General features: G+C 39.6%; 1 protein-coding gene and 1 non-coding gene across 2 annotated transcripts in view; one reads left to right on the top strand and one right to left on the bottom strand.

The window, feature by feature from the left end:
• Positions 1 to 20,472, top strand: part of LOC135147933 (uncharacterized) — a 105,980-nt gene extending 85,508 nt beyond the window's left edge. Inside the window, exons 4-6 of the mRNA XM_064081989.1 lie at positions 13,627 to 14,579; positions 16,696 to 16,868; positions 20,382 to 20,472. Coding sequence (XP_063938059.1) covers positions 13,627 to 14,579; positions 16,696 to 16,868; positions 20,382 to 20,472 — 1,217 coding nt within the window. The remainder of the gene's footprint in view (positions 1 to 13,626; positions 14,580 to 16,695; positions 16,869 to 20,381) is intronic.
• Positions 11,115 to 11,221, bottom strand: LOC135148182 (small nucleolar RNA R71). Its single transcript, XR_010286074.1, has one exon. It is a non-coding gene; the product is annotated as a small nucleolar RNA R71 (small nucleolar RNA).
• Positions 20,473 to 20,755: the final 283 nt, after the last annotated feature.

Here is a 20,755-nt window from a genome sequence, read left to right as displayed (position 1 = left end):
GAACACCAAATCTTGGTATTTGGTACCCTAAAGACTCTGGATTTGATCTAATTGGATATTCAGATGCTGATTTTGCAGGATGCAAAATTGATAGAAAAAGTACAACAGGCACATGTCAATTTCTTGGAGATTGGCTGAGTTCTTGGTTTAGTAAAAAGCAACGCTCTGTTTCAACCTCTACAGCTGAGGCAGAATACATTGCAGCTGGAAGTTGTTGTGCACAAATATTGTGGATGAGAAATCAATTACTTGATTATGGTTTAAATCTCTCAAAAATCCCAATATTCTGTGACAACACCAGTGCTATTGCTATAACTGAAAATCCAGTGCAACATTCAAGAACCAAGCATATTGACATCAAATATCACTTCATAAGAGAACATGTGATGACTGATACAGTTGAAATGCATTTTGTTCCAAGTGAAGAACAAATTGCAGATATTTTCACAAAGCCTCTTGATGAATCCAAATTCACAAGGTTGGTAAGTAAATTAGGTATGTTAAATTTCTCCTAATTTATAGTGAATTTTTCTGTAATTTGGCAGCCAGAATTTGACTAATTTTAATTTCTCAAAATTAAGTTAGTTATGATACTGGATAGACTGTATAATATTTCAACTGATGAAATAGTGAAATTGTTTCAACTGATGTTTGAAACAATACTCTATTGTCTTGTTTTTCTTTCAACTGATGACATTAGTTGAAAACGCTTCCAACTGATCATCATCAGTTGAATAAGAAGTTTAAAGAGGCGCTTATTTCATCCGTTGAAACTATTGCCGTTGAAATTTCTTTTATCTCTCCTCTACTTTATACACACGATCGTGTGTGTAATTTTTGTAGAGTTAAATAAGAGTTATTTCCTCTCAATTGTAATTTCTCAGCCAATCACAACAATTTTCTGATAAAGTATTTAAGTGTTTTAGTTTATATTCATTTCATTTCACTACACTCTTTCGAATTCACAAACCCCCTTCTCTCTGTGTGCAAAGACAAGTTTCATCTTCTTCAAGCTTTTTCTGTAACTGTAATAGCGCCAATGAAGAAATACACTTCTCCTACTAACTTCATTTATGAAAAGAACAACTTTGCCTCCTTTGTGGACACCAAGGCGGTAGAGGAGAAAGAGTTTCACAAAATGATGGAGTTCATCAAGGCAAGCCAACTCTCCCACGCCATGTTCTCAACACCAACTGTCTACCATGAAATTGTGGAAGAGATATGGACTACGGCTGAGTTCAATAGTGAGGATGATACTATCTCCTCCTCTCTTAAAAACAATATTCATGTTATTAACTGTGATGTCATGAATGCATGCTTTAAAATTCCTCAAAATACTGTTACTTCTTTGCCTTCTGACATTCAACTGGTTAATGTGCTGTATGCCATGAATTATGTTTTGCCTACTGATGCATTAGGTAAAATATAGAGGAGAGGTTTTAGAAGAGAGTGGAGTTACTTATGTGATGCCTTTGTTAAATCATTTTCTGGAAAAATTAGTAATTTAAATGCTATTACCTCTCAAATTCTGCAAATGCTTTATATGTTCTTGACCAATGAGTACTTTAACTTTGGAACTTTGATGATCCATAAAATTGGGGAGAAGTTAGGTGATAGGACTGATAGGCCTAAGAATATATATTATGTTAGATTCTTGATGATGCTAGCTAATCATGTTGATGATAAGTTAGTCATCACTAACCAGGAAGCCAAGCTTCTAAGTTTTGTGCAGGAAAAGAGGGTGTTCAAAGACCTCTTGAGGATGAACTTATACCCCTCTTTAGAGGTGGTCTACCTGCCAATAATGGAAGCTGGAAAAGAAAAAGAGGTACATGGCTTTCCCTCTACTCCTTCTCAACCCTCTTCTTCTTTGCTTTCTGCCATCAGGGCTGTTGAGGAGGCCCATCAACAGTCCACACAAGTGGCACAACCTTCAAAATCCAAGTCCTCCAAACCAACCTTAGGTGCCTCCCAAAAGGCACCTGTTGTAAAAACTAAGAAACACAAACCTGAAGGGAGTGTGATTGGAGGAAATGAGGGGGAGGGAAAGGGTGAAAATCAAAGAAGCCCTAAGGATAAGGTTGGAGAGGAGAGTGCTGACCATCCTAGCCACTCTGCAGTCTCCCAAAAGACTGTAGAGCTTAATAAGGAACTAAGCACATCCCTAGCACACTTGAAAATAGTCCCCATCCAGGGACACACCAAAAGAGGGGGAGGGACACTCAATCCCCAATAAAAGCCTATGGGAGAAAGAAGTTAAGGGGTGACAAGTCCAAGCACACTGCACACACTCAGGCATCAATTCTTGATTTTCTACCTGAAATTTCTCAAAGTCAGCTTGATGTGGCTCCAATAAATGTGGAGTCACAGCCCTCTTCTACTTCTCAATCTATCTTGCACATACATGATCTCACCATTTCTACTGTTCAAACACAATCCCCCACCTCTTCTGTGGATGTGGAATTAATTCACACCACACTTGTAAATTCTCCATCCTTGGACTTCATGGAGAAGCTTCTTGATGATTTGTTGGATCTTTCTCACCAAATTTCTTCTTCTGTGACAATGTGTTATGTGGATTTACATTCAAAATCAATCACCACAGACTCAACTGTCACAGCTTCTTTGCCCTTTTCTTCTTTATCTTCGACTGATCTCCTTCATCAGTTGAATAGTGTTTGTCCTTCAACTGATGTGCTTAACAGCCTTCATCAGTTGAAAGCCTCATTTATCCATGTTTAAACTGATGTCCCTCATCAGTTGACAACTACTGCTACTTCAACTGATCTACCATCTTCCACAGTGGTTGATCACATGATAGCACAAACACTACAGCCTTGGGAGCTGGCAAAAGGAGAGGGAGTGGAGAGTCTGGCTATTTCTTCAAGCCAGGAAAAAGGAAAGGATTTGAGTGGCCCTTTAGAAAGGGTAAGTGAGGGAGAGATGAGCTGTGTGGTGAGCCAAGGGGAACCCTTGATGCAAGAACAGAGAAATTATGAGAGAAATGCAGGTGTAAATGAAGGGTTTAGTGAGCAAGAATATCAAGCTGAATACAGATCCATATTGGATAGTGTGCCACTAGACCCTGAGACTTTCACTCATGGAATGCTTTCCATTGAAGCCTTTGAAAGACTGGACAATCAAGCAGCTGAGAGGAGTCTGAATTTGATTCACACCACATCATCAATGCTCAGAGCAAAGGAGGCACTTTCAGCTCTGCCTGCCAATGCTGGTGATGACTTCCATTATGATGATAGTGATGAGGACCTCAATGAAGCTCTTGAGGATTCTCTTGGTGAAGAGCCTGCAGTTTCTCTTCCTTCTTGGCTCTCCATACAATCTGCCAATGCAACAGTGGTCAGTCTAGAGTTGCAAAGGCAAGCCACATCACTTCTCCATCCACAAGCTGGGAGCTCTTGCTCTTCTCCATCCATTTCTGCTACTCTTGCTAGTCAGGCCTTGGAAAACCTCAGACTTCACAAGTATCAATCTCTCCACTTTCAGAAAGAGGCTGAACATCTCAACTCTCTCAGCACTTCTGTTAAAACTGATTTATCCAAACAGATTGATGATAAGTTTTCTACTCAAGTCAAATCTGCAATGTCTGCCACTGAAAAGAAGCAAGCTCAGCTAGAGAAGGAAGTGGAGGCTTTGGAGGACAATGTCCAAATCTTAAATTCAAGGATGGAAGAGATGGTCCGACACCAAAGGGTGCAAACTGGACTTCTCCAACATCTTCTTCTAGCATCTGGCATTTCTATTCCCAGTCCTTCCACGACACTTGCTGCTAACAAAAAGGGGGAGAAAGAACCCTTGCCTACTCCTGCAGAGTTGGTGAGCAGAATTCCTCCTCCTTTCCATACCGCAAAAGAATAGAAAAGGCTTGAAAGACTTGCAGCTCTGGACTCTATTGAGAAGAGATTGGCTCTGTTGGATAAGAAAACTTCTGCAAGCTCACAGTCCATATCTGCAGCCACAACAGTTTCAACCTCTTTTCCCACCACAACTACAATTCTCAGGGTAATCACACCTGAAATTGTTATGCCTTCAAAGAAAGAAAAAGGTGAGCCATCAATTGTGAATGAATTCAAAGCCATCTTATTTCTAAACAGCTGTGGTTACTCTAGGCCTGGCAAAGACTCAAGTTCAATTTACTTTCCACCAGCCAGACCTGACAAGAATGAGTATAAACTTTTGGGCCAAGAAATCAAGAGCTACAAAGATTCCTCAGATGTGGCTTTAAAAGCTCACTTTGCCATCATCTACAGAGAAGGCCAAAAGTTATTTATTGGAACTGGCCATCCTCACTACTCATTTTCAAAAGCTGAAGAGGTGGCCAGAGAATGTGAAAGAAAAGAATATGAGTCTCAACTCTCTGAGAATCAAGAAATAGAGGTTGATGAAAGATATGCAATTGAGCTGGGGGAGGAGTTGGCAGCTGAACTTCAAAGTGAAAATAGAATTGCTCTTGAGAATCCTCCAAAGAAGATGAGAGTCAAGTCTAGATCAAAGATGCCTGAGGCTGCTAAGAGAAGAGAAGAAGTGCCAGAAAAATCTGTACCAATCTCAAAGCCTTCTTCTCCAATCGAAGACACCACAGTGATGCATCCAGATGTCAACTTCCATGATGAGCCAATTATGCCAAAGGAGGAGCCAATTGATCTTGACAATATTCCAATACCATCCTTCCTTGTTCAAGAAACTCCAAAGCCAAAGAAGAAAGTGAAGACTGTGGCAAAGAGAATGGCTAATCCTCCAAAACCTCCAAAAGAACCTGAAAATCCAGATGACTATCTTGTCATTGCTAATATAGAAGAAATTTCTGAGTTCGAGCTGGAATTGGATGATCTTCAAGAAGTTAGAGGAATAAAGGCAACTTCAAAGCTTCCTGAAAGACTGATATTCTCTTACAAAAGCAAAGGTGATGTCACCTAGCCTCTTCACAGGGTTCTGAGTTCTGAAGGATTCAGTTCTCTAACAAAGACATATGCGTCCATGAAGAGGACATGAGGATTTACACCACCAGCCAAGCAGATGATGTTGAAGAGAATTCTTGAAATCAGGAAGGAATGGTCCTCAGATGCTAGTCTACAAAGAAGGCTGAAAATCCCCTACACTGGAAAGAAAATTCATCATGAACCAACTCCAATTATGGAGTTTAGGGACAGTCAAGGTGTTAGGAGATTTTTCAGACCTAAGGATCAACTCAAGGTTGCTAGCTTGAATACTCTGAAGACTCTCCAATCCAAGCTCAACAGACAGGACAGTGATGAAGAGTGGTTTTACAGGATTTTTCAGAAGTAGATTGACATACTTGAAGAAAAACTTAAGTCCAGAAGAAGAAGATCTTCTAGGAATAAGTAATCTGCTCAGTCTAGAGGAGCATAATCATTAGTAATTTTACTAACTCTTGTATTTACATTCTGCATTTTATTTTATTTTGTCTTTTGTTATCATCAAGTGTAGAATTTATGTCTGCATCTTCTCTAGTCATAACTTGGGGGAGATTGTTAGGAATCAATAATTTTTGATGATAACATAAACACTTTGTAACACGTAATATTTAGAATCTTTATCAAAATTTCAGTTGTAATTGTTATACTTCTTGTCCTTGAGAATTATCAACGGATGGATAGAATAGGATGGCTAATTGTAAATATCCAATGCCATGTAATTTTATCTAAGTGAAGGATATTCAACTGATGAGATGTAACTATTCAACTGATGAAGACTGGATCATGTTTCAACTGATGAAGACCAAGCATTTAACTGAAGACAAAGTATTCAACTGATGATGCCAAGGAATTCAACTGATGAGACTGGAACAACATTCAACTGATGAAGTCTGTAATTCGTTCAACTGATGAAGTCAAGAGCGGTTGAAATTTACCAGAGCTTTCAACTGATGAAGCAAAGAGCAGTTGAAAGTGACTAGAGCTTAAGTCTGACAAATCACATGGATCGAATTACACTAAAATAGACTTGGAAGCCTGATTAGGAAAATAAAGAAGAAGCAGAAACATTCTCATCTCATGCAATGCAATCTGGATAATATCAAGATGATGGTCAAAGATGAAGACATCTCAGAAAGCATGCATAAGACAAAGATGTGCAGCATTGTTTAGATTAGAGTGTAATTTGTATTCTAGTTAAAAAGCTTTGTAAAACTTGGAGTATATAACCAAGTTAGTAGCATCAGTTGAACTTGTTCGAAAAACTTGAGAGAAAATCTGAGAGTTAGAAACTGTTCAAGTGATGAACCTGGAGCTGTGCGAATTGTAATCAATCCACAGATTCTTCAATATAAAATCTCACAGGTGGATCATTCAATCCACCAGTATTTTTAATACTTGGTGTTTTTCTGTTTTGCTGTTTTAAAGTGTTAGTTTTCTTGAATCTTTTATTTTGTAAAAGATTGTATTCAACCCCCCCCCTTCTACAATCTTTCTTATAGTTGGTGTAAAATAACAATTGGTATCAGAGCCAGGTTCCCAACAAACAGGGAAAAAGATCAACACTGCTAGAGAAAGATGGGAAAGAAGGATGCTGGAGTGAAGATTCCTGTTCTTGACAAAGATGACTACTTTCACTGGAAAGTGAGAATGCATCTGCATTTGCTGTCTATTGATGAAAGTTATGTGAACTGCATTGAAAAAGGACCTCATGTCCCCATGAAGGTCTGCACCAGTATTGGAGCTGATGGTGAAGACATGGTAGGTAAAATGATTCCAAAACCTATCCATGAATACTCTTAAGAAGATACTGAAGAAGTGCACAGGGACAGGAAAACCATGAACCTTCTGTTTAATGGTCTGGATCAAGAAATGATTGATAGTGTTATCAGTTGCACAAGTGCCAAAGAAGTTTGGGACACCATCAGGACCATCTGTGAAGGGAATGAGCAAGTAAGAGAAAACAAAATGCAGTTGCTGATTCAACAATATGAGTCATTCCATTTCAAGGCTGGTGAAAGTTTGAGTGACACATTTAACAGATTTCAAAAACTATTAAATGGTCTGAAACTTTTTGGAAGAATATATCAGGTCAAGGATTCAAACTTGAAGTTCTTGAGAGCTCTTCCCAAAGAATGGAAACCCATGACAGTCTCTCTCAGAAACACTCAAGAATTCAAAAGACTACACTCTTGAGAGATTGTATCGAAATTTGAAGACCTAGGAGCTTGAAATGGAACAAGATGAAGAGATAGAGAAAAGCCAAAAGAAAGGGTATTCATCTGTGGCTTTAGTTGCATCTCTTGATGAAACAGTCAAGGACAAGGGAAAATCTCAAGTTGAAGAAACTGAGAAGTTGGTCAAAGAAGAGAACTCAGAGTCAAGCAAAGGTAAAGGAAAAGATGTAGCTGATTCTGGTGAAGAAAGTGATGGGATTGATGAGCACTTGGCCTTCCTGTCAAGAAGATTCTCCAAACTGAAATTCAAGAAGAATTTCAATCCTGCAAAATCATTTAAAAGCAATTCCAAGCCTAACAGAAGCATGGTGGATAGATCCAAGTTTAAGTGTTTCAACTATGGAAATGCAGGTCACTTTGCAAATGAATGCAGAAAGCCAAAAACTGAGAAGAGGTCAAGTGAACACATGGACTACAAAAAGAAATATTATGAACTTCTCAAGCAAAAAGAAAGAGCATTCATTACAAAGGATGATTGGGCAGCTGAGGATGATTCTGATGAAGAGGAAGACTTTGTCAATCTTGCTCTAATGGCCAACTCCACAGATCAAGAAGAAAACACTGGAAGCAGTAGTCAGGTATTCACTACAAACTTAGTAGAGTTAACTAAAGATGAATGCAATGCTACTATAAATGAAATGTCTATTGAATTATATCATTTGCATGTCTCTTTGAAGTCTCTTACTAAGGAAAATTGTAGAATTAAGGAAGCTAACACCTTTCTTAGTGATAGAAACAGTGTTCTAGAAACTCAGTTCATTGAGTTTGAGAAACTGAAGATTGAATGTCAAACAACCAAAGATGATCTTTTGGCTGTCTTAAAAAGAGAAGAGATCATAAGAAAACAGCTTGATAAGGAACAAGAAATCATTGCCAAATGGAAATCTGGGAGAGATGTTGTAACATCCCAGATTTTCAGAATTAGTTTATTAATATAGAAATAATTTTTTGAATATTATTATTGGCTTTAATTTATTTTCTGATAAGATGAATGGTCTGTGTAGTATGAGTATAATTGTGATGTGAAATTATAAGGTTTAAATGGGTTATGCATCCTCCTTCTTCTGTGATTTCGTATATCTTGACGACCCGGATTTTTCAAAATTATTATGAAAGTTACTTTCTTAGAATGAAAGGAATAAAGTTTAATATTTTATTCCAGTTTAATGTGTTTTCAAAGTTTATATTTAAATTTCGGGTTATTGTGTTATCAATAAAGGGTTGTCTTTTCAAAACTATATTTCATATAATTGATTTCAAAATATTTAAAAGATTGGTATGAGAGTATAATTGTTACATGGCTAAATGATGCATGTGAATTGTGAGTTTAATTAGTTATGATAATTAAATGTGAATATTGGATGAATTTTGGTGTAAATTGATTTTCTGTAATTGTTATTTATATGTGCCAGATCTGTGAGTTTAATTATTGATATTATCAGAATGAGTCATATGTTATTTAGATATTTTTTTTAATGATTTATATACGGATATATGAATATCCTTTCAAAACTCATTTCAAATATTATTTCTGAAAATACAGAGATTTGTTATGCAAAAGTTAGATGGTCGATATGTGAAGATATGTATTACATGATTAAGTGTTACGTGTGTAATGGTCGCGTAATTAGTTATGGTTATTTCTGAATATTATATGAATATTTGGTAAATCATATGGTAACTAGTTTTCTATTTTGATTGCTTATATATGTTGCAATCGCGAGTTCTTAATTTTCATATTCTCAGAACAAAATATGGAACATTTGGGTATGTTCCTGATAAGTGGTATTTATACACACTTATAGGCCTTCATTTCCACTTAAATTGGTTGGTTGTACTTAAGTGTTTAGTGTCTTTTGATGTGTTTTTAGTGTTTTTCTGTGCAGGTCACGAGTTGAGGTGATGAAGTGATTTTCTCTCATTTTAGGTTGTTTTTGGTGCATTATTTGCAAGAATAGAGAATTGTGGATTCATCACGACTTGGGATTTTGTGGGTACATCTTCTACAAACCCTCACGAGAACGCACTCGTCCACTAGAGCTATCTAGGGGTTTAAAGGGCTTGTTGCATGTGCTAAATGCAACCGTGATCACCTACGGAAGTGGTACTAGAGCGAGGAAGGGCATGCACGCGAGAACGAGCTAAAGAACGAAGAAACGGGCTGCCAGTGGCAGACAGTAGCGCGCCCGCGCTAGATCTTAGCGCGCCCGCGCTAGCTACTGTCCCACTAGCGCGCCTGCGCTAGTTTAGCGCGGCCGCGCCCAGCAGAGTTGTTCCGGGCCGATTTTTACAGCTTTTCTGATGGATTTTAGCAGCGGTCGAGGCCCGGTTGACTTGGTCAATGTATTTTATTTTCTCATGTGTAAAACCCTAGCCTCCAAGTAGTTTTAGAAAAGAATAATATCATAGTTTAGTTTTTTGTAATCAAGCACATTATCAGTTTTGTAGTGGATCGTTCTTCGCGAGGAAGTGACAGTTTCGAGCGAGATCGTGAACATCAAATCTGTAACGTTGTGTTCTTTATTATTAATTCAAGTACTTTTATTCCGCTTAATTCTCGTATTTTATTTATCATGTTTTCATTAGAACCCATGATGTCGATTAGTTCGATTATGAACTAACCGCCTTCATGGGATTCTAATGGACTTATCGATGTAGTCTAGTAAAGAATATTAATTACTTGATTTTGTGACATACGTTGATTTCTTTGCATGCGCCGTGCTTATTCTTCTTAGGAGCGTAGCTAACTTCTAAGTTGTTTGTTAATTCTTTCTGAAGCGAGAGTGGATGATTGAATTTAGAACTATGCCATGTAAACATAGGATTATGTGAATGAAGCATAATTTGTGGTAGACTTGAACTATTTTTATCACCCTGTGTAATCACGATAGACGACTTGTTACTAAACCTCTCTGCTTACACTACCGCTATGGAGATATAGGGTCTGAGCTTTGTTGGTGTCCATGAGATCTCTGTCTTAATTGCGGATTTTGATTGGTATGATATGTGTGCAACGAGAGTTGGCATGTATTACTTTCGTGTTGTCTGATTAGGATCAGCAGTCGCATGTTAATCAGTAATTTCAATTCTAGATGAATTCGATAATGAAGTTAGAATCCCATGTGTTTTCCTATTCTGATTTTGATTAGTAAATTTAGTTATTAGTATAAAAGAACACATCCTTGTTAATTGTCTTAGCAGTGAAAATTACTCATACATTGTTGCATAGGTGCGTATTCTTAATTCACCAGTCTCTGTGGGAACGAACAAATATATTACTTGTGATCACGTGCGCTTGCGTGTAGATTTTTGCGAACAAGATTTTGGCGCCGCTGCCGGGGACTCGGTGTTAATTAATTAGTTTATGTACTTGTCATCAGTGTGCATTAAAATTCACTGACTAGGATTCTATTCTCTTCTCACTTTTCTTCTTTTCTTTATTTCAGGTACTTGAGTCGCGTTTATGCTAACACGTTCTAAAGCTCGTAAGGAAGCAATTGATTCATCTTCTTCTTCTGATTCTGAAACAATGACAGAACCTGAAGCACAACCAGACAGTAAGGCATTGAAGGATTTCTCTATGCCAAAGATCGATGATATCCAGTCAAGCATTGTCAGGCCTGCAATCGCAGCCAATGCCTTTGAAATCAAACCAGGAACTATTCAAATGGTCCAGAACTCGGTACAGTTTGGGGGTTCTCCTACTCAAGACCCTAATATGCATATACGTAATTTTATAGAGATCTGTGACACTTTCAAATTTAATGGAGTTTCTGATGATGCTGTGAAGCTAAGGCTTTTCCCATTTTCACTGAGAGATAAGGCTAAGGGATGGTTGCATTCTTTACCATCTGGCTCTATTACTACATGGGAAGATCTAGCTCAGAAATTTCTCACTAAATTCTTCCCCATGGCAAAGACTGCTGCACTACGAAATGCTCTATCTCAATTCTCTCAACAATCAGGAGAAACATTCTGTGAAGCCTGGGAGCGATATAAGGAGATGCTAAGGAAGTGTCCCCATCATGGCATGCCGGATTGGATGCAAATAAACTGTTTCTATAATGGTCTTGGGCCTCAATCCAGACCTATGCTTGATGCTGCTTCTGGAGGTGCGCTATGGGCTAAAAGTTATGAAGAAGCTTATGATCTTATTGAAATGATGGCTGCTAATGAATATCAGAACCCTACTCAAAGACTTACTCAAGGGAAGGTAGCCGGAGTTCTTGATCTTGACACGTCTACAGCTATTGCTGCTCAACTTAAGGCTCTCACGATGAAAGTCGATTCTCTGGCTCACCAAGGAATTCAACAGCCAATCTCAATTTGCGAATTATGTCCTGGTACTCACTCTACTGATCAGTGTGCCATTTCTAGTGAATCAGCACAATTTGTGAGCAACTGTCAGAGAGGTCAACAGCCTGCTCCAGCTACTTACCATCCTAACAACCGAAATCATCCGAATTTCAGCTGGAGTAATAATCAGGGTTATAATCAGCCTCAACAAGGATTTCAACAGGGACCTAAACAGTATAGTCAGGCTGGAACTTCACAACAGTATGCACCTAAATAGCCATATCACCCTCCGGGATTTCAGAATCATGGGCAATCAGCTAACGAAAGGTCTGACATGGAAGAGCTAAGACTCATGTACAAGAGTCAGGCAGTAACTTTAAAAGCCTTGGAGACACAAGTCGGTCAGTTAGCTAATGCTTTATTATGCAGACCACAGGGGAATCTCCCTAGTGATACAGAGGTACCAGGTAAGAGGGACCCTAAAGAGCAAGTCCAATCCATTACGCTGAGATCTGGAAAAACTACAATAGGGCCAACCTCAACATTAGTACAAGATCAGGATGATGAACCGCAAGAAATTCCAGCAGAACTTCCTTCGAATACAATTGGCATAAAACCTAATGTTGAAATGGATAGGGCTATCCCTGCAGCTGCTCCGGTGTCAAAGCCATTATATCCACCACCTCCGTTTCCTAGGAGGTTAAAAAAACAGCAGCTGGATAAGCAATTTGGTAAATTCCTTAAAATTTTCAAAAAGCTTCACATCAACATTCCGTTTGCAGAAGCACTCGAGCAAATGCCTAGCTATGCCAAATTCATGAAGGGTATTCTTTCAAAAAAGCTAAAGCTCGAGGAGTTAGAGACAGCAGCTTTAACGGAGGAATGTAGTGCTGTGCTTCAACAAAAATTACCACCTAAGCTTAAAGACCCGGGAAGCTTTACTATCCCTTGCACTATTGGGAAGTTCTCTTTTGATAAGTGTCTGTGCGACTTGGGAGCTAGCATCAATCTGATGCCTCTATCTATCTTCACACAACTTGGCTTGCCAGAGCTCAAGCCGACAAACATGTCTTTACAGCTGGCTGATCGTTCGATCACATATCCGAGGGGTATAATTGAAGATGTGCTGGTCAAGGTTGATAAATTAATATTTCCAGCCGACTTCGTGATTCTTGATTTTGAAGAAGACAAAAGAATTCCTATCATCTTGGGTAGACCCTTTTTAGCCACCGGGCAAACTTTGATCGATGTCCAAAAAGGGGAACTTACAATGAGAATACAAGATCAGACGGTCACGTTCAACGTATTCAATGCAATGAAATTACCAACTGATGAGGAATCTTGTTTCAGTATGGATGTACTTGATACTATGGCAGAAGCTAATAGCCAGCGGGTTTTACAGAATGATGTATTGGAAGCAATCCTTACCAATGATGAGGAATTGGACAGTGAAGAAGAATTGGAAGAAATCCATCATCTTAACTCATCACCTTGGAGAAGGAATTTTGAACCACCTGTCGAATCTCTTGGCTTGGAGGAACAAAAGGAAGATCATAAACCACTACAACCATCAGTGATCGAAGCACCTAAACTTGAACTTAAACCGCTACCGGATCACTTGAGGTATGCTTTTCTTGGTGAAAGTTCCACTCTTCCTGTTATTATTGCAGCTAAGTTGTCAGGTGAGGAAGAGGAAAAACTTTTGAGGGTGCTAAGGGAATTCAAAACAGCAATTGGTTGGACTATAGCTGATATCAAGGGAATCAGTCCATCCTTTTGTCAACACAAAATTCTTATTGAAGAAGGAAGCAAACCTTCAGTGGAACAACAGAGAAGGTTAAATCCTATCATGAAGGAGGTTGTAAAGAAAGAGATTCTTAAATGGCTCGATGCAGGTATCATATATCCAATTTCAGATAGCTCATGGGTGAGTCCAGTACAATGTGTGCCTAAGAAAGGAGGCATGACAGTAGTAGCCAACGAAAAAGGGGAACTTATCTCAACTAGAACTGTCACTGGTTGGAGGATTTGCATGGACTACAGAAAGCTGAATAAAGCTACAAGGAAGGATCACTTCCCTCTGCCTTTTATTGATCAGATGCTTGACAGGTTGGCTGGTCATGAATTCTATTGCCTGTTGGATGGGTATTCTGGCTATAATCAGATTGCTATTTCTCCGGAGGATCAAGAAAAGACAACCTTTACATGCCCTTATGGTACCTTTGCATTCCGAAGAGTACCTTTTGGCTTATGTGGTGCACCAGCCACCTTTCAAAGGTGCATGATGGCAATATTCTCAGAGATGATCGGCATCAATGTGGAGGTATTCATGGACGATTTTTCTGTATTTGGAACATCCTATGACGAATGCCTCACGAATCTGAGAATGGTTCTTAAGCGTTGTGTGGAAACTAATCTGATTCTCAATTGGGAAAAATGCCATTTCATGGTGCAAGAAGGAATCATATTGGGACATAAAGTATCTGCCAAGGGACTGGAAGTTGATAAAGCGAAGGTGGAAACAATTAAAAATCTTCCTCCACCACTCTCGGTTAAGGGCATCCGAAGCTTCCTTGGTCATGCAGGTTTCTATCGGAGGTTCATCAAGGACTTCTCAAAAATTTCCAAACCTCTTTGCAATCTGTTAGAGAAAGACATTCCATTCAAATTTGATGAGGAGTGCTTGGAAGCATTTGAATTTTTGAAAAAGAAGTTGACATCAGCACCTATCATCACTGCACCTGATTGGAGTAAACCATTCGAATTGATGTGTGATGCCAGTGATTATGCTGTAGGAGCTGTACTGGGCCAGCGTACAAGTAACGTGTTTCATGTTATCTACTACGCCAGCAAAACTTTAAATGATGCACAGTTGAACTACACTACTACAGAAAAAGAACTTCTAGCTATTGTCTTTAGTTTTGAGAAGTTCAGGTCTTATCTTCTTGGAACAAAAGTAGTGATATACACTGATCATGCAGCCATTCGGTATCTCATTTCAAAGAAGGATTCTAAACCAAGACTAATTCGTTGGGTTCTATTACTCCAAGAATTTGATGTGGAAATTAAAGATCGGAAAGGCACGGAGAATCAGGTAGCGGATCATTTATCCCGACTAGAAGATCATAGCAAACAAACTACCGACAGTATTCTAATTAATGAATTCTTCCCAGATGAACAGTTGTTTGGGGCTGAGGCCGAAGAGCCATGGTTTGCTGACATTGTAAATTATCTGGTGAGTAAGGTCATTCCTCCAGAATTCTCTTATGCTCAACGCAAGAAATTCCTTCACGATGTGAAATGGTATATTTGGGATGAACCCTTTTTGTTTAAACAAGGAGTCGATCAAATTCTCAGACGGTGTATCCCTGATAATGAAGTTGAGGGAGTTTTGCGCGAGTGCCATTCCACTGGTTATGGAGGCCATTATAGCGGAGAGAAGACAGTAAAGAGGGTACTTCAAGCAGGTTTTTACTGGCCAACTCTGTTTAAAGATGCTCATCAGTTTGTGTTGGGTTGCGATCGATGTCAACGTACAGGTAATATTTCTAGGAGGAATGAAATGCCTCTTAAAATGCTTCTGGAAGTCGAAATATTTGATGCTATTAGCAGTTGATTACGTGTCTAAATGGGTGGAGGTGAAAGCCTTACCTACAAATGATGCTAAGGTGGTCTTGCAATTTCTTCAAAAACAAATCTTTACCCGTTTCGGAGTCCCTAGAGTCATTATCAGTGATGAAGGCTCTCATTTCTGCAATCGGAAATTCACAACCTTGATGACGATGTATAATATCAATCACCGGGTTGCTACTGCTTATCATCCTCAAACGAATGGTCAAGCTGAAGTGTCTAAGAGAGAGATCAAACGCATATTAGAGAAGGTGGTTAACCTTTCTAGGAAAGACTGGTCCTTGCGATTAGACGAGGCTGCTTGGGCTTATCGAACAGCTTACAAAACACCATTGGGTACTTCTCCATTTCAGTTAGTGTTTGGGAAAGCTTGTCACTTACCAGTAGAATTGGAACATAAAGCTTATTGGGCACTAAAGAAGTTGAATTTCAACTTACAATTAGCTGGAGAGAAACGCATGATGCAACTCAATGAGTTGGAGGAGTTCCGCCTCCGTGCTTATGAAAATAACAAACTCTACAAAGAGAAGGTGAAAAGATTGCATGATCAGCGGTTGATACAAAAATCTTTTGTGGTAGGACAATTGGTTCTATTGTATAACTCTCGGTTGAAGTGTTTCCCGGGAAACTCAAGTCACGCTGGTCGGGACCGTTTACAGTCAAGACGGTATTCCCCCACGGTGCGGTAGAAATCTATGCTAAATCACCGGATGAATCATTTAAGGTTAATGGTCAACGGTTGAAGCCTTACTTTGGAGGAAATGTGAATCGTGAGGTACAAACCACGATTTTTCAATCGGAATCGGATTAATTCCGGACTTCACGTCGAGCTAACGACGTTAAACAAGCGCTTCGTGGGAGGCAACCCGCGCATTGGAACCATGTTGTACCTTTGTAAACCTCAAAAACGCAAAAAACGAGAAAATTTGGCCCTGGGTGGCAGACACTAGCGCGCCCACGCTAGTGTCCCGCGCGCCCGCGCTAAAGTGTACAGCGCGCCCGCGCTACACTTAGCGCGGCCGCGCTACTGTCTGCCCAGAAGCCCGATTTTCTCCCAAAAATATTTTATTTTCCGTTTTTAAAAGCCCACAATCCTAATATTGCATGCCTAGCCCGAAATATATCCTCAATAACCCTACTTCAGCTCTCAAATCCCTATATAAACACAAAACCCATCTCTAATTCCTATTCTAATTCTATAAACCCTACTTATATATATACACATCCATACACACAACCACCATCAAATCTCTCAAACCCACTACACACAAATCTCTTGCAACTTTCGATCTCTATCAATGGCACCCAAAAGAGCCCGAAGATCACAAGGACCAAGCACCCAAGCCCCTACATCTAGCGATTCTTCCTCGATGGGTGAGGTTGAATTCACCTCCGATGGTGCACGAACCGAGTTTCAACGGCTTATGAATAAGTCGATAGTCAAGGAGAGGGGATTCTTACCCACAGCTGAAGATGGGGATCTCTTAAGCATGATTCAAGAAAGGGGATGGGAGACTTTTTGCGAGGCTCCGGAGGCGGTTCCCTTGGCCATTATTCGCGAGTTCTATGCTAATGCCAAGGAGAATCACGATGGTTTCACGGTGGTGCGAGGATCCCGTGTGGAGTATAGTGCGGAGGCGATCCGTAGAGTGATTGGGGGGCGTGCCAAGCGCCGTAATGAAGAAGATTGGGTTGTAGAGAGGATTGGGCGTGCCAAACGCCGGTTTGACGAGGATCCGGTTGATCTCGATAGGTTGGTGTATGATATGTGTGTGCCGGATACGAATTGGAAGATGACGGCACCTCCTTTGCCGGCACATGTTTCTTTTCCAGCAGCCGCTTTGAACCGGTATGCGAAGGCGTGGAACGCCTTCATCTGTGCTAACATCATGCCATCTTCACACGGGCATGAGGTGACGGTGGATAGAGCTATTCTGCTCTTTGGGATTGTCTCGGACAAGTATATTGATCTGGGACATGTGATTCATCAGGGGATTCTGAGGTTCTTACAAGGAGGAACCACTGGTGCCATTCCGTACGGCACAATTGTTACAAAGCTATGTCGAGCAAGCGGTGTTCGTTGGCCATCCAACGAGCAATTACAGTTGCCAGCAGCACCTATTGATCATTCGGCGATCAGCCGGATGACGGAGTGGGAAGGAGGAGTTCCCCACCCTCGAGGCCTCGGGTACATATATGATGAGATGCCAGGGGGACGTCCAGGGTTCATTAGGAGGGAGCGTACTAGAGCTTCTGGAGCTGGTACTTCTCAGACGGAGAGGAGCTCCGAACCGATGGGAGATGTTCATTATTGCCGGCTAGCGAGACGGATGGACACTATGCATGACATCCACCAGAGGTTTGCATTTGACTTGACACAAGCTCTTGGTAATGCTTTCCAGGCACAGGGGGTCACAGTTCAGTGGCCAGTATTCGGAGCAGGGATGCAGTATCCTCCACCTGATTCACCTCCAGCAGAGGAGGGGGAGGACTCGGACTCCGAGTAGGTATGTGGGTGCTCTAGCCTTTTTACCGCTTTCACTGGGGACATTGAAAATTTTAAGTTTGGGGGTGGTAATCTAAGGAAGAGCATAATTATGTTTATTATTGCATGTGTTAGTTAGTTCATGTAGTTCACGTTTATTTTATTTTGCTTTGATTATTTCTCACGTTTTTTTTATTTTTTTTTTAATATTTTCATGTTTAGAGCTAATTGTCGTAGTTAGTATCACGAGCATTTGCATGAATTATGAAGTTAAGCCAAGTTAATTGCCTATGATGAGTTATGTGCGTAGTTCTTGATTAGTAATTTCAATTGCAATGCTAGGTTAGTACTTGGAAATTGCTTGTGTTGGAAATTGTAATTCACATATGTTCTTGAGATAGGATTTAGACGAAATTCCTTGAATTCTAGGATTGAATTGAGCACCCTTCAGCTTAGGTCTGTAAATCTTAAGTTTGGGGGAACTGAGGAGTAGATATACCTTTCTAAAAAAAAGAAAAAAAAGAAATAGTAGTAAATAAATTCACTAAAAAAATAAGTGGTAGAATTAACTAGGTTGAGCTCATTAGTACTCGAGTAATTAAGTCTGAGGGGACTTTGTGCCTAACAACCTAAAGCCCTTCGTGGTTTGGGATTGTTGACCCAACGCTCGCTACATGGGTACTAGTGCATAAATCTTTAGGGATCTCAACCATTGCACAGTTAAATAAACCACTAGAATGGAGTGAATAATTGGTGTGTGAAGTCTTGTGGTGTTCGTAACGCATTTACACTGCGAAGCGCTCTGACCGTAGACCGAGCAATGATTCACCAATAATAAAAAGAAAAAAAATATATATAGTGAATAAAATAGAAGGGTGTGGACATTCTTTGGGACCTTGGCTTTTAGTTGGACTTGAGTGACGGGGTGTTAGTTTTAAACTTTTACGATTCTTGATTGGGATTCTGTGGGAGTAGTAGTTTTTATCTTGTCTCAATAAAAGAGCATGCTTGCACACACTGGCACTCCACACTTGTAAATAGAAGAGTAATTGACTTAGTAGCGAGAGAAGTGAAATTCGAGAACATTAGCACAATCCGAGGTATTATAATTGGCAAGGCGATTACTTCATAGTTCACTCATTCATCACGTAGTTGCATTCATGCATTGCATTGTATTATTGTATAGTGTCATCGACGCTTGAGGACAAGCATCGGTTTAAGTTTGGGGGTGTGATAAGTGGTATTTATACACACTTATAGGCCTTCATTTCCACTTAAATTGGTTGGTTGTACTTAAGTGTTTAGTGTCTTTTGATGTGTTTTTAGTGTTTTTCTGTGCAGGTCACGAGTTGAGGTGATGAAGTGATTTTCTCTCATTTTAGGTTGTTTTTGGTGCATTATTTGCAAGAATAGAGAATTGTGGATTCATCACGACTTGGGATTTTGTGGGTACATCTTCTACAAACCCTCACGAGAACGCACTCGTCCACTAGAGCTATCTAGGGGTTTAAAGGGCTTGTTGCATGTGCTAAATGCAACCGTGATCACCTACGGAAGTGGTACTAGAGCGAGGAAGGGCATGCACGCGAGAACGAGCTAAAAAACGAAGAAACGGGCTGCCAGTGGCAGACAGTAGCGCGCCCGCGCTAGATCTTAGCGCGCCCGCGCTAGCTACTGTCCCAGTCGAGGCCCGGTTGACTTGGTCAATGTATTTTATTTTCTCATGTGTAAAACCCTAGCCTCCAAGTAGTTTTAGAAAAGAATAATATCATAGTTTAGTTTTTTGTAATCAAGCACATTATCAGTTTTGTAGTGGATCGTTCTTCGCGAGGAAGTGACAGTTTCGAGCGAGATCGTGAACATCAAATCTGTAACGTTGTGTTCTTTATTATTAATTCAAGTACTTTTATTCCGCTTAATTCTCGTATTTTATTTATCATGTTTTCATTAGAACCCATGATGTCGATTAGTTCGATTATGAACTAACCGCCTTCATGGGATTCTAATGGACTTATCGATGTAGTCTAGTAAAGAATATTAATTACTTGATTTTGTGACGTACGTTTATTTCTTTGCATGCGCCGTGCTTATTCTTCTTAGGAGCGTAGCTAACTTCCAAGTTGTTTGTTAATTCTTTCTGAAGCGAGAGTGGATGATTGAATTTAGAACTATGCCATGTAAACATAGGATTATGTGAATGAAGCATAATTTGTGGTAGACTTGAACTTGTTAGGTCCAGATATGATTGTAGAAGGGGGGGTTGAATACAATCAGTACCAAATCGTCGCGGAAGTTAATCTGATTGAATATGATTTGTTAATCAGATTATAATTAATTAATATAACAATGTTTGAAGTCGTTATATAATTAAAATGGTTCAGTTTTAATGTCCACTAAAGTTCGTAGAATAAATTCGACAGGGTATATTCTAGATTTAGTGATTAAAACAACCAGGTTATCAAAGCACAGAAAACTGTGGATATAACGATCAAGCAAGTTACGAACAACTTGAAAGCTTTTCAAAATGCTTTGATTACAAAGTGAATGAACACTAAAAATGAAGGATGCAATGCCATATTTATAGGCAAAGCATATGTACTTGTAAGACAATTGAAAGACAAGACAATCACAAGTAGAAAAGACAATCTAGCAAGGGCAAGACAATTACAATTGCCTAGAGAGCCAAAAGCAATGCAGAAAGACAATTTTAAAGCCCGTAAGACAATTCAGAACTTCGGTAAGACAATTTTCATTCGGTAGGACAATTGGAATTGTCTGCAGGAACCTTTCGGCCAGACAATCAAGGATTGTCTTGGAAGCCTTCAATCGGGCAGACAATCCTGATTGTCTTGCAGAATCCAAGTCTCGGTAAGACAATCTATTGTCTTGGCAAAGAATGTCTTGGCAGGTGTTTCAGGAACCCAGTAAGACAACTGAGGTTGTCTTGTAAACTTCATACCATTCGGTAAGACAATCTAAAGAGATTGTCTTGCCGAATCCTTTACACATTAACAAGACAAATCAGATTGTCTTGTTGCTTAAGTGTAGGGGATTGAAATGTAATTGTAGATTATATTTAAATAGAAAATTATCCACTTAATTAATTTAATCATATAAATTCTTAAATTAAATTAATTCGAGAGTGAATTAATTTA

The sequence above is a fragment of the Daucus carota genome, chromosome 7, assembly GCF_001625215.2.
Source record: "Daucus carota subsp. sativus chromosome 7, DH1 v3.0, whole genome shotgun sequence".
NCBI classification, from domain to species: Eukaryota; Viridiplantae; Streptophyta; class Magnoliopsida; order Apiales; family Apiaceae; genus Daucus; species Daucus carota.
The sequence above is the reverse complement of the archived record's forward strand: the minus strand, read 5'-3'. Positions and strand labels throughout refer to the sequence as shown.